The sequence below is a fragment of the Lycorma delicatula genome, chromosome 1 (assembly GCF_047948215.1).
Source record: "Lycorma delicatula isolate Av1 chromosome 1, ASM4794821v1, whole genome shotgun sequence".
Classification (NCBI taxonomy): domain Eukaryota; kingdom Metazoa; phylum Arthropoda; class Insecta; order Hemiptera; family Fulgoridae; genus Lycorma; species Lycorma delicatula.
Genome location: NC_134455.1, coordinates 324,663,479 through 324,676,826, shown reverse-complemented (window position 1 = coordinate 324,676,826; position 13,348 = coordinate 324,663,479). Strand labels below are relative to the sequence as shown.

General features: G+C 30.1%; 2 protein-coding genes across 5 annotated transcripts in view; one reads left to right on the top strand and one right to left on the bottom strand.

Moving 5' to 3' along the window:
• Positions 1 to 5,462, bottom strand: part of PIP4K (phosphatidylinositol 5-phosphate 4-kinase) — a 101,641-nt gene extending 96,179 nt beyond the window's left edge. For 2 of the 4 annotated variants that reach the window (XM_075382049.1, XM_075382050.1), the window contains exon 1: positions 5,148 to 5,462. In XM_075382049.1, coding sequence (XP_075238164.1) covers positions 5,148 to 5,282 — 135 coding nt within the window. In that variant the 5' untranslated portion in view covers positions 5,283 to 5,462. The remainder of the gene's footprint in view (positions 1 to 5,147) is intronic. The other 2 variants (XM_075382051.1, XM_075382052.1) reach the window with 1 other exon arrangement.
• A 487-nt stretch (positions 5,463 to 5,949) lies between these two features.
• On the top strand, positions 5,950 to 8,905 carry LOC142334211 (uncharacterized). Its single transcript, XM_075382048.1, has one exon. The coding sequence runs from the start codon at positions 6,108 to 6,110 to the stop codon at positions 8,490 to 8,492; it is 2,385 nt and encodes a 794-aa protein (XP_075238163.1). The 5' UTR covers positions 5,950 to 6,107; the 3' UTR covers positions 8,493 to 8,905.
• The last annotated feature ends 4,443 nt before the right edge of the window (positions 8,906 to 13,348 follow it).

Here is a 13,348-nt window from a genome sequence, read left to right as displayed (position 1 = left end):
CTTCTGTGAGAATGTTACTGTAACTCTGAATGAGTCTGACATCTCTTTCTACAGTGTCATTTACAACCCACTACTGACTCAAGTTTTTCAATTCCACTTTCATAATCAGGCTCATTCTTCCATGTTGAAAATCTTTGTTGAGGAAATCAGTGCAGACAGGAAATCTCATAAGAAGGTTTTTGTATCCAGAGTACCAGAAATGGTTGGAAAACGTCTTTGCAGCAGCCTTACCAATTTCTGGCTCAATATCGTGATAATTTAACAATTGATGCATGAATAGGAAATTATGATAATGTGCATTAACTGATTCTGATGAAAAAAACCAGACTCAGACGTAGACTCGTACAAGATAAATACTTATTCTTCTCCCTATGATAAAACTGGAATTGATTTTAAAACAGGTGTATCTCTAATGCATAAACTGCCTTTGACATCCACCTAGCTTGAATTGCAGTTCCTGGTGTATATAAAACAATATCCCATTCTTCAGAATGCCACCAAAAAAGATCATCGTTTACTCCAACAATTCTTGATAATCATCTGACTGTTGTTTCTGCATAGAAAGGTGATGTTCAAGAATGGTAGAGTTCCTAGTAAAAGAGTTACTTTTATACAGATTTAAATACTAGATCATGGATACCGGTGTTCTTTGGTGGTTGGGTTTCAATTAACCACACATCTTAGAAATGGTCAACTTTAGACTACACTTCATTTTCACTCACCCGTATCATTCCCATTCATCCTCTGAAGTAATACCTGACGGTGATTGCCGGAGGCCAAACAGTAAAAAAAAATGGGACATTATCAGGCACTTCATTGCTACCAGTTATGTAAAGCACCATGTCTGGACAAAAAGTTGCACCCATCAGCAAATTGAAACAGCTCCTCCTCAAAACTAACACAAAAATGTAATAACTGCAAGGGGGTACAACAGATCATGACTGAACAATTTTTCTAAATTTCTACAGGCACCATTTACTCGATCTGTGTTGCTTGTTGTCATATCCAAGCAAAGTGACTGAATTTTGTTGGTTATACCCCACTTCTCCACTGCTTGGTAAACAGTCATGGCTTGCTCTTCTCCTGAAGATGTTTAGATTTCATGAACTCCCAACAATTGCTCCTTGTCTTGAAAAGTTACTATTAATTCCAGTCTTTCTACCTTTTATACTCCTGGGAGCAGCTTTCCATCCCAATACAACACTAATTCTTGGCAGTCATTTAAACTAAATTTCTGCTTAATTTCTTTCTGTCTTGCTTCTCTAAATTTTTTCTAAGGTGTTGAAAAGAACTGTGATTTATTATGTGGTTTTTATTATCCTGCCCAAAAACTTTTGCAGCAGCCATTAATAAGTAAACCCCATTTCTGTCAGTGATTTTGTACCTATCAAAAACTCAAGAGATGGGGCATAAAAGTTCAGTACACCTTGAGTTGCTGAAAATGTTGCTAATATTTGCTGAACGATTACAGGAATTTTACTGTCATTACCATTATCACTGCTTTGGCTGCTTGATGCTGAATCATCAGTTTTTTGATGTAGCAAAATGTTGATCAGTTTCTTCATAAGTACTTTATTTTCCTGGTAATTTCTATTACACTGCGTTTCAGTGCTCTTTCTTCTTTGTGTTTTAATTTTTTAACTATACCAATAATTGAGTCTGGTCGTTCTTTTTGGTGCTGAAGTATTAAAAAATTCTTATCCTTTCATTTTTCATCTCTCCCAAAGCATCTGAATGAGCTGTCATAAAGGTCGACCATACTTTCCACAAGATGGAAATGAGAACTCCTTGAATCGCCAATATGTCTCCTTTGTTTTAAGATTTACAACTTTCACATTGTGAAAGAAATTGTTTAAACTGTTGATTCGAAGGAAGTATGGCTCCAAAGATTAAAATGGAAATATAACCAATAAGAGAGACATAAAAATCTTTTCTTAACTTGTGTGATGAACTACCCAAAGAAGTTGTGGCCATTTTACAAATCTAATGGGAACATGTTACAAAGGTCACTTTACACCAGCAGCATAAACAGTTCTGAAAGAAAAATTAAAAAATCATTCATTTGACAAACATTTGCTGATTTTTCGTATCAACTTAGTAACAGCAAATTACGTGCTATAGAAACAAAAAAAAAGTACGCTAATTAAATTAATGAAAACTTGAATTAATTTCTATTACTAGTGCTTACAAGTGATTAAAAATAAAATAACTAAAAAACATGTTTTTCTGAAAGAATGACTTTCCGGGCAAATAAACTTCATAGTACTTGAGGGTCACACTGCAGTTGTCTAATTGAGCCTGGAAGTTGTCTGATTGAGCTGTGGAAATTTTCCACAGATTTCTTTTTTGTTGGTTGGAACAAGAGCCATCCTAATGTATATGAATCTTCAAATAAAATTGTCATTCTGAGCAATTACTTGACCAACTTAAATTTTTTTCATACTTTAATATACCATAATAAATAGGCTTAAAATCAAGAAAAAATAAGATCTAAATGTCAGAAAGCACGTTGGACAGCAGGTGACCCATTCAAGGTCAATGTTCGTGCCGCATTATCTCTAGTCAATAAGCAATCAGTTTTGTAAGTTATGGCAACCTGTTCAAATGCTAATGCATTCTGTGGAGAGAGGTTAAGGTTACAGTTAGAGTGTTCTGGAGAGAAGAATAGACCATAAACTAGGCTTAATCAGTTGGACAGAGTCGGCCGTTGAAGATAACTAATGGTAGTGATCTTTGTAAGGTGATTATCCATTTATAAATGATTAACAGCAAGGAATATATGGTGTAGTCTCTCTTTGTGGTGATTATATTTCTACTTAAACATACATTCAGCCAAGTGTCTTATGAAACAGTATTAAGTATCGCCCTTACCTTGGTAATTCTTCTAACCTATCTCCACAAAAGTCTAACTTTAACTCTACTCTATATCTCTCCACAGAACAGATTAAAATCTGAACAGATCTCAATAACAAAGAAAACTAATAGCTAACTGACTAAAGTACAGATAGTGTGGCATGGACTTTGACCTTGCCCGCTGTCCAAACCTGCTTTCTGATATTTAAATTTTGTGTTTTCATGATTCTACAACAGTATATTAAAAGGTTGAACAAATTTTAAGTTGATCAAGTACAATTAGGCTATCATATAATTTTTATTATTTAAAATTTGTCACATAATTCTCCTTTTATTAAAATAAAATAGTCAAACAATATTTTAAAATGTTGGCTCTAAAAATAATTTATGTATTCCAGTTTTATTAATAACAAATAAATAAACCAAACACAATTTCAATGGGATATTCTAAAAGCATAAGACCAAATGATTCAGGAGAGTTATTAAGTATATATACTGTAGAAAAAAAAACAAAAACAAATAAAGACAGACTACTAGAATGAAATTTCATAACAAAAATCCAATTAGGAGAATTTAGATTACTGTTATAATATATGTTAAAATTATAATCCATAATATATGGGTTTCAACAAATTTATCTTATCCAGTTATAAACTAGTATAATAAAAGTTAGCATTTTTACTCGCATAGTAAAAATAATTCATGATGATTTAAGTCATGAATAATTTCAGCATACAATTATTAATCCTCACATTATTAAATCAACATTATTTTTATACAAAAGATAGTGAATGCTGTATTTACTTTCTTTTCATAGTCAATTTTGCTAATTGATAAGTTGAAGTATTTAATTCTGAAATGATTACTCTAAACTGCAAATGATTTCTTTAAACCTGGTATATATTTTTGGAAGACAGTAGTTTTGGCATTGCATCAGAAAACAAATATCTTATCTTCCTTCTAGAAACTAAATTATTTTTTTTCTAACTCATTTTATCATTTTTATAGTCTTCTGATATTGTAACATTATTTGTGCCATATTATTTATAAAACAATTATCCTAAATTTCCTAATCATTCTCCTATCGCCAAACAAAACTTTTGTACAGAAAATAGTAATCATATATAAACACAAACAAAAATCCTCTACCCATACACACAAAAATTTGGAAAATTGAAAAAAAATTAAAACATCTTTTACAACTGTCAAAATAATCCAATCATTAAAATCATGCTTTACAAAAAATACCTAAAAAAACTAAATATTTAAACAGCAGTTAATAAATATAAGTTAACACTAATTTCAAAGAACATTTCAAAAAGCAGCTTTAAAAAAATACATTAATTTTGGGTCAGAAAGAATAAATGTATAAATGTAAAGAATAAATGAATCAACTTTTTTAACTCATCCATTAACCATTCATTATAGAAAAAAACCTTGGTGGTTATGCTTGCACTATACTAAAAACAAAACTTTGTAATCACCAAAAACATAAAAACTAAAACTGAACTGCAAAAATAAATACTTTAATATACATACACACCCACACACACACACGCACACACATACATTAACTGTAAAAAATAATGGCCTATAATATTTTAACACATTTTGAGTGCAAATAAAAAAGAATTTATATAGTGCTAATCAACATTACAATCCATAAATTTTGAAATAATAAATATTATTAGTTAAATCATTAACCATATTTATTTAACATTATTAAAATTAGTTTTAATAATATTAGTTACCAACCGATTACTATTTAGTACCAGAAAAACCACAAAAGATTTATAAAAAAAAAATTAATAATCAGAAATACAGTCTATACCGAGTAGCAAACTACCTGCAAGGTAACCATACCCTTATAAAAATAAACAAAACAAATCGAAGAAAAATTTATTCATCAATGTAATTAAAAGAAATAATTAAGAAACAGTTTCCATCACTAATCCCACAACCTAGTGTTAGGATGTAGCATTATTAGCTACAATTTTCTTCTACTTTGATTTCTGGGATTCTTGTATATTTCGGTTTGTACAACCTATAATACTCTACAAACTATACTACTGTCAACTTTGGGAACAGAAACGCATAAAGTATTTCATAAAAAATTCAGAAGTACAAAAAATAACAATTATACACGATACAAAACAAGGAACATTCTTCCTTCAACGAAGAAATGTTTTCCTTTCAACTACAAAAGGGTAACAAAATCTTTATCAGCTATTACAGTCTTGATACATTAAGGAAAATGCTAATAAATAAAAAATAACATAATTCATATTACATACCGTGTGATTGACGCCCCACATAAAAACAGATAAAATTGGTTCGTTAGCACGAAATAATTTTACTTTCTGATGTTTGACTCTAATATGTTTCTTTTTTAGTTTGCTTAAGCCACCTTGCATTTGAGCAACACTCATGATGATTTTAATTTGCGTAAATAACAATACAATAATTTTTCTCTAATTTTAGCTTGATAAATCCATTCTATAAAGTGTTAATAAATAATGCTACAACTACTTAATTCTGTAAACTACATTAAAATAAACAGTAAACTGAAAATGTCAATTAAAAACCACACAACCTCCTTACACTACGGAATCAATATCAAAGCCTTCTTCATTTCTGTTACTATTGGAACCGGAGCTGTAGGGAGTTATATTTTTCGATTACAAGTTCTTGTGTATTTCACAATATTTAAATAAATAACTACCAGTGACAGTAATAATATCTCTGGGTAGATAAAAATACTGAAAATGTATTTTTTGCATTTTCTTTTAAAAATAACATGTAACTGGTAGTTTCTGAATTACAGATTATTCTAGTCTGTACGTACTTTTTGAACTCTTACTTAATTTCTTGCTAGCTAACAAATTTTGTTTTATTACTAGTTTAAATTGTACCATACATTCTAAAACAAAGTGCTTGAAAAAGCTATTGTCTTGATTTATCAAGTTTTATAAAGTAGAAATGTAACGGTAACTTTATAATTTATTTATAAAGTGACATTATATAAGTCAGTTGAAAAATAAATCTCCTATCTGATCTATGGTAATACCTATTTGAATTACACAAATAACATATTATACATCTAATAAAAACGCATTCAAGCAAAACTACTGCTGCCTCTTGTTATTACTATACAAAACAATCGATTCGATTTAGATTCAACCATTGTTTATTATTTTACTTCAAAGGTATGTTGATGGAATCTAACCTGTAATTCGGTAATACCGGTTGTTCATATGTTGTTCATATATTTTAGAATATTTTCAATGGAAGAAAAAGGTAAGAGTAAAAAAACGTTTAAATGCGGACAGTGTGTTAGTGAATTTAGTTTGAAGAGAAATTTAATAGCTCATGAAAAATGTAAACATGGTGTGGTGATAGAAAAAAAATTTGTTTGTAAAATTTGTGGGGCGCAGTTCAATTACAAATATAACCTAAGAAAACATGAAAACAAAAAGCACAATCTTCGTCCCACTGAAAAAAAAGAAAAACCCTTTGCATGCTCAGATTGTAATTCGAAATATAGTACCAAAAATATTTTGAGAAGACATATACATAAAGTTCATACGAAAGTCTCCAAAATATTTTTAGTGAATTGTGCGTTATGTTCATTTTACGGGACGAAAAAGGACATGTTTCCCCATTACAAAGAATATCATGATATTACTGTTATTACAAAAAATAAAACGTTCGCAAACTTTGGTGACTTTGTGAATTGGAAAGAAAAATTAGAGCTAGAAACAAAATCAAAATTTATAAAACAGAGAAGCTCTCATAGTAAACACAAATATCAGTACTTCATCTGTCACCGAAGTGGATTTTATATTCCAAAAGGAAAAGGCCTGAGGCACCTTAAAAGTCAAGGAAGTAAGAAAATTAATTCCTTTTGTCCTGCAGAGATGAGGTTAAGCGAGTTAGAGGATGGAAGTTGTAAGTTGCAATATACAGAAACTCATGTAGGTCATGCCATTGAGTGTAAACATTTGTACCTAACTTCTGCTGAGCGTAAAAATATTGAATTTAGAATCGCAAGTAATGTTCCTTTCAGTGATATTTTAAGTGAAATAAAAAATTCATTGACAGAGTCATCATCTGTAAGAATGCATAATTTAACAAAAAAAGATCTCCATAATATTGGACGAGGTTTTAATCAATTAACTAATGGGAAAATATGTCACCAAAATGATGGTGCTAATATTGAAAGCTGGATTAATGAAATGAAGGGAGAGGAAGATCCTGGTGTTCTTTTTTACAAACCTCAAGGGATAATTAGTGATCAGTCATTATTCAGACAAGAAGACTTAGTGCTTGTGATAATGAATAGTACACAGGCAGAAAGGGTAAAAAAATTTGGTACTGATTTAATTATCATTGATGGAACACACATCACAACTAATCATGGATTGCAGTTAATTACATTGTTGTCTACAGATGATAATAAACAAGCTTTTCCTGGTGCTTTCTTAATTTCAAACAGAATAGATAAAACAATATTGATGAAATTTTTTTCAGTTGTTAAGGAAAGAATAGGTTGCATAAAAGCTAAAGTATTAATGAGTGATGAGGAAGAAATCTATGTTAATACTTGGGGAGAAATAATGGGATCACCACTGAAGAGACTGTTCTCTCCATGGCATGTTGATCAAACATGGAGGAAAAACATTAGTTCAAAAATTAAAAATGCCAAAAAAAAAGTTGAAGTCTATAAACTGTTACGGATTTTAATCTTAGAGCCTGATGAAGATGCATTTTATGTGAAACTTAAAAATTTTATTTCAATGTTAAAAGAAGATACAGACTTTTCAGATTTTTGTGAGTATTTTGTTTCATTGTATGTTACAAAAGCTCACTCATGGGCATATTGCTTTAGAGAGAAAAATGTATTGAACACAATCATATGTTTTGAAAGGATGCATCATACATTAAGACGTATTTTTATGAGAGGAAAGAAAATTAAACGACTCGATAAATCTTTGTTTGCGTTAGTGAAATTACTTTGTGGTAAATTATATGATGATCCTATTCTCATGTTAAGTAAGGGAAAAATAGCGAACAAACAAGCTGTTATACTTAAGCAACATGAAATTGCACAGGATCTTCCCCTAACATCAGTGTCTGCTGTTGGTATAGATGAGTGGCTTGTACAGTCATCTAGCGAGGCAGAGTTATGTGTAGTTAAAAAAAATAAAGATAAAGAGACTTGTATATGCAATTTAGTGTGTACCGAATGTGGTGTGTGTATACATAGGTACAGTTGTACATGTGTTGATTCTAATATCATTGGAAATATGTGTGAACATATTCACTTAGTTTGTTACTATGGAAGAGTTACATGTTTAAGTAAAGAAGGGGAATTGCAGTTATCAGAAGTAGGTATGGAAATTCAAGTAGGTCCAGAATCTGAAGAATCTATTGCACTCATAGTTGATTCTAGTACATTTATTGAACCTCATGATAATCAAGAAAAACTAGATTTAACTGCTAGAAAAAATAAAATAAAAGATTATTTTTTACAACTGCTAAATTCTGCTTCTTCTTCTAAAGAGATTGATGCTCTTGAAAAGAGTTTATTGGATCTGGAAGCAGGTTTTTTTACAGTGCAACATAGTGTAGAAATTTAATATCAGCTATCATTATAAGTCTTTCAGAAGAAATTCTCCTAAATAATGGCCTTATTTAAATCAAAATTGTTTTTTAAACTGTATATTGAAACTGAAAAGCTTCATAATTACCCTATTGAAATTTTGATTAATGTCTTAAGAATTAAGTTTTAAGGTATTCCGTAGTTGTACCTGTACTCTGTATCATTTAAAGTTATGATAATAATATTTTTAATGGACTAGTGACTAATGTCAGTAAAATTTATTTTATTACAAACATGTCAACATTTATGAAAACTGTTAATTTAAGCTGGAAAAATATTAATGTTAAAAATGTTAATTTGAATCTATAGATTTATAATTCAGTTTTTAATTATCATTGGAATATTAATCAGTTTAATGTGACATATATGTTGATTTGTTGTGTTGATGAGTTGCTGTGATAAAACATTCAATAAATTTATTTACATTATTAAAACTTGTTATTCAGCCATTTTGCCATATAATATAGATTTGTTACATATATTAGTCTACAGAAGAATTGATGCCTTGTTTTAAATACAATGTTATAAAAAGTGCAAACACAATTACCAGAAGAAGTTCAAATATCAGTTGTATTTTATCGTAGTATAGTAGCAGTTTCAAAGTAGTTTTACAATAAGTTTACAGTTGATTTAATTTTTTCTAATATAATTTATTAATTATTATATTAGCAAAAATTCAACTGTCTTTTTAAAATGATACAACCGTAACCCAAAAATATTTAGAATCTGTGTTGTATATAGCACCAGTCACTCCTGAAAATGCCATAACTATTCAAATAATAACAATGATCAAAAGCCAGGCATTGTCAGGAAAGTGAAATAAAATAGTCTGCTGTTATTTTCTTCATTGACCTGAATATACTGTGTTACTGATCAGCATGCCATGCCCAAAAAATGTAGGCAACATATTCACTTTTGCAAACAGATACAGCTTTGCTGTAGTCAGGAAATGATTATATACTAATTATCATTCCTCAAAGAAAACAATTTTGTGTTCCATTTTTGCCAGATGTTTTTATGAATTACAATGGAAGAAAGACTAGCATATTCTTCAAAACAATTAATGCACCATTTCTGTCGTGATTTAGTGTATGTTATCTCTATATTGACAAAACTTACTTTGTTAGTCATGGATTTGATAAAGTTCATTAACAAAGCAGTAAAACTGCTTTCGATTAAACTCTATTATATGCCCAGCAGACATGGTACTACATCTGCTATAAACACATCTCAGTTTTTTAAGTGTCCTTTAGATGGCATTAGTCATCTAGCACCAAATTGTTGTTCATTAGTCAACAGTATGTCATTATCTCATTTTATTACTGTAATTCAAGCTTAAGATAAGATTTTAGGTTACGGTTAGGTAACTAACAATTCAGTGTAGTGAACTTTGTACGATATCAACATAACCTAACGCAAACTTTGTCTAACCATAAATATTAAATGCTGGGGAGAATAACAAATGTTTTAATCCGTAGTCTAATTTTATACATAAGATTAGGAGAATAAGCTCCATTATATGCCCAGCAGATATACTACACATATAGTGGGCATATACTGGTAACCTAAAATAAACTGAACCATACGTAGGAGAGGAGAAACCAAAAAACATTATTGTAATGTAGCAAGAAGCAATAACATTTCTAATGCCATGCAACAAGCTATAATGCACAGTGTCCATGAACAGCAAAAGGGGAAAAGCACAGAAGGAGGGAAAATGACCAGTAGCTGTGAAGGTAATGATTGAGATAAAGCCAACCACTAGTGCTCACTCATGAATATGGTGCTGATGAAGGATGCCAGAAATTAATCATCAAGGAATATTATGCGCAGGGCAGATCGATCAAAGGAGTACAAAAAAAATTTAGTGCAGAATTTAACAATGAACCACCTGCCAAGTCACGATCTTAAGTATTTTCCTCCTAGAAACTTGGATTTACAAACAATCTTCTTATTTTTTGTATAAACACACTCCTTTAGATTCTCTGGGCTTTACCTTATAATTTGTCAATCACACAGCTTGTTCCACCAGTGCAAAGCAGAAAAAGATAAATTAGAAATGTATTACTGTACAATACTAAAAAATTTCCAAGAATATAAACAAAGGAAGCATCAGGTTAAAGCACCACTGCATTCAAGAAAAAAATTCTAATCAAAATGTATATTCCTTAAAAGATTACCAAATGGAAAATCAGGGTGTATATTTTAGCAAACTCTTACAGTAGTTATGTGTGTTATGGTGCTTACTATGAAAGCCAGACTACAAAACATCTTGTGAGGCCATTTTCATCTTTCAGACCCAGGTAATTTTATGTTCTTTAGAAGGAACTAATAAAAATAGGGAATATATCTATAAATAAATACTATTTTTGCATTGTAAAACTGTTCTTACACCAATCTCCTAAAAGCAGTTTTGAAGAAAACTATGTGCCATCAAGCGTAAATTTTACCAATAAATGCAAATTAAACCAAATGCTGACTACTGTTCTTAACAAACCATTTATTATAAATTTAAACTAATTTATTTTCATAAACTCTTCATCTCTTTATGTTTCCTTGTGATGTTCAAACTGTTTTATGGAATGTGGTTAATATAAATTCTGTCTATTCGTATTACATATATATATATATATACACATACATAAAGCACACACATCCAAAGTAAGATAATTTATTTAACAACTAAGATTATTTTGATTTATTTGTTAATATTTTAAAAATTTAGGGAAGCTTAAAAAAGGCTTGCAGGGATAGTCAAATCATAGGAGGAAAAGGGAGACAGTCAAAAATGGACTGGGAAGTATACAGCAAAGAGAAATTCCATTCTGCTCAAATTTCCTGCCAGAAAACAAAAAACTGCTCTACCTGATATGACAGAACTGTCATATCAGATAAAGATTATAGATATAAAATCTTAGGGCAATACGCAAAATCTTATCAGATATAAAATAAATTTTAGGGCAATAAGAAGAAAGTTTTTTACCACTAGATGTTTGAGAAGCCTGCCCTACCTTCAGAAGCATGCTTCATAAAATATCACACTTGAAAAAATTATATAAACTAAAATTAAACAGACTTAAAAAAATTTCAACACTACCACAATTTTACATTTTCTCTTACGTACTAACCTAAAGCATTTATTTAAGTAGTCTTTATTTTTACATTGCAAAGTCTCTGGTATATAAATATGAATTATTATCACAGACACAAATAGTTTAAAAAATAATTCGTAGGAAATGGTCAAGTTATTCAGAAAGATACTTTTATAAAAATTAAAAATGTTTAATAACATGATGCAAAATCCTAATTTTAAAAAACATACCAAGTATTTTAATATATATCACATACCATTATTTTATAAATTTGCCAAATTATGAATGAAAATTTGTTTTTATGTTTTAAAAAGCTATTATCTTGCAATTTTCATAGGAATATACTTTGTAATAAATTACATGTAACTGTACATTAAATAATTCATCATGGGACAAAATACAACCACCTTACATTAGGGCAAATCACTACTAAAGAGGCATCATCATACTTCTCATTCATCGTTCACTGGAGTGGAAAGAAAATACTATCCGCAATGCAATTTTGTAAACAAACTCAAGAGGAAAAACTAATGACTTTTAAAGAGTAAATGAAATGAAACACAGCACCACCACCTCCTGATCACATTGAACAACTGATATTTTCAGTCATAAACAAAAAACATAATAACAGTACAGTGAAACTTCTTTTAACAGACACTTCCCAATAATGGACTCCACTGAATACCAGACACTTTCAGATTCGCCGGTAGTGGTATTAATGAGTAAAGTAATTCTTAATAACTGATCTTCTAAATAACGTAAGCAGACAATGAATTTATCTATAAAAACTGTTCACTCAGTTTTGAAAAACAAACAGCAGGAATAAAGATTGTAATTTCCCTTATTTTACACTCAGTGTGACTATTTTGTTATCTGTTGTGAACTGCATCACTTTACACCTAGACATTGATGTTATGATTCCAATCAATTCAACATCCAGTGTAATTCGTCATCAGTTGCTGTGCAAATGTATACTGTACATTGAACAAGTGTAATACTTTTGTTCTGATATAGTACTATATTTTTTCTTGTAGTATATTTTCTGTACGTATGTTTATTATATGTTCCATTTTGTATTTTTTATAAATACCACTACAACCATCGTTACCACAACTTAAAATATCTCAAAATTGTAAAAGCTTCACATTAAAAGAACAAGTAGCAGTTATAAAAAATATATACAAAAAAGAAAAACTCAGATACGCAAAATCTTGAAAAGAAAACTTGATATTCTAGTCATCGAATGAAAATTACAATCAGTTAGCAAATATTTATTTTCTGAAACGCCAGGCCTAGAGGTTGACAATTTGATTTACGAGTGGTTTTGCAGAGCTCATGCTAATAATTACAATTTCTGGAACTTTGATGTACAAGAAAGCCCTAGAAATTGCTAAATAACTCAGTTACGATGAGTTTAAAGCATCAGGGGGTTGGTTATATAAATTCCAAATTAGACATAACATTTCATATAAAAATGTTTCTGGTGATCCTGGTACTGTAGATGAGGATTTAGTGTCCAAATGGAAAGAAAAGTTAAATAAAATATGCAGAGTTATAATGAAAGAAAAATTTTTAATTGGGACTGGTCTTTTTTCTGGGCTTTGCTCAGTAAAACAATGTGTTTGAAAGAGGGAAAATGTACAAGGGGAAGATACCAAAAGGAGGACTGACTGTTATGTTGGCTCTGAATACATTAGATGAATTGGTAAAACAGTAAAGTTATGATGTTTAAGTGATGTGA

Bases quoted from the DNA above. Each gene is read 5' to 3' on its own strand.
- LOC142334211 (XM_075382048.1), top strand. From the start codon at position 6,108: ATGTTGTTCATATATTTTAGAATATTTTCAATGGAAGAAAAAGGTAAG.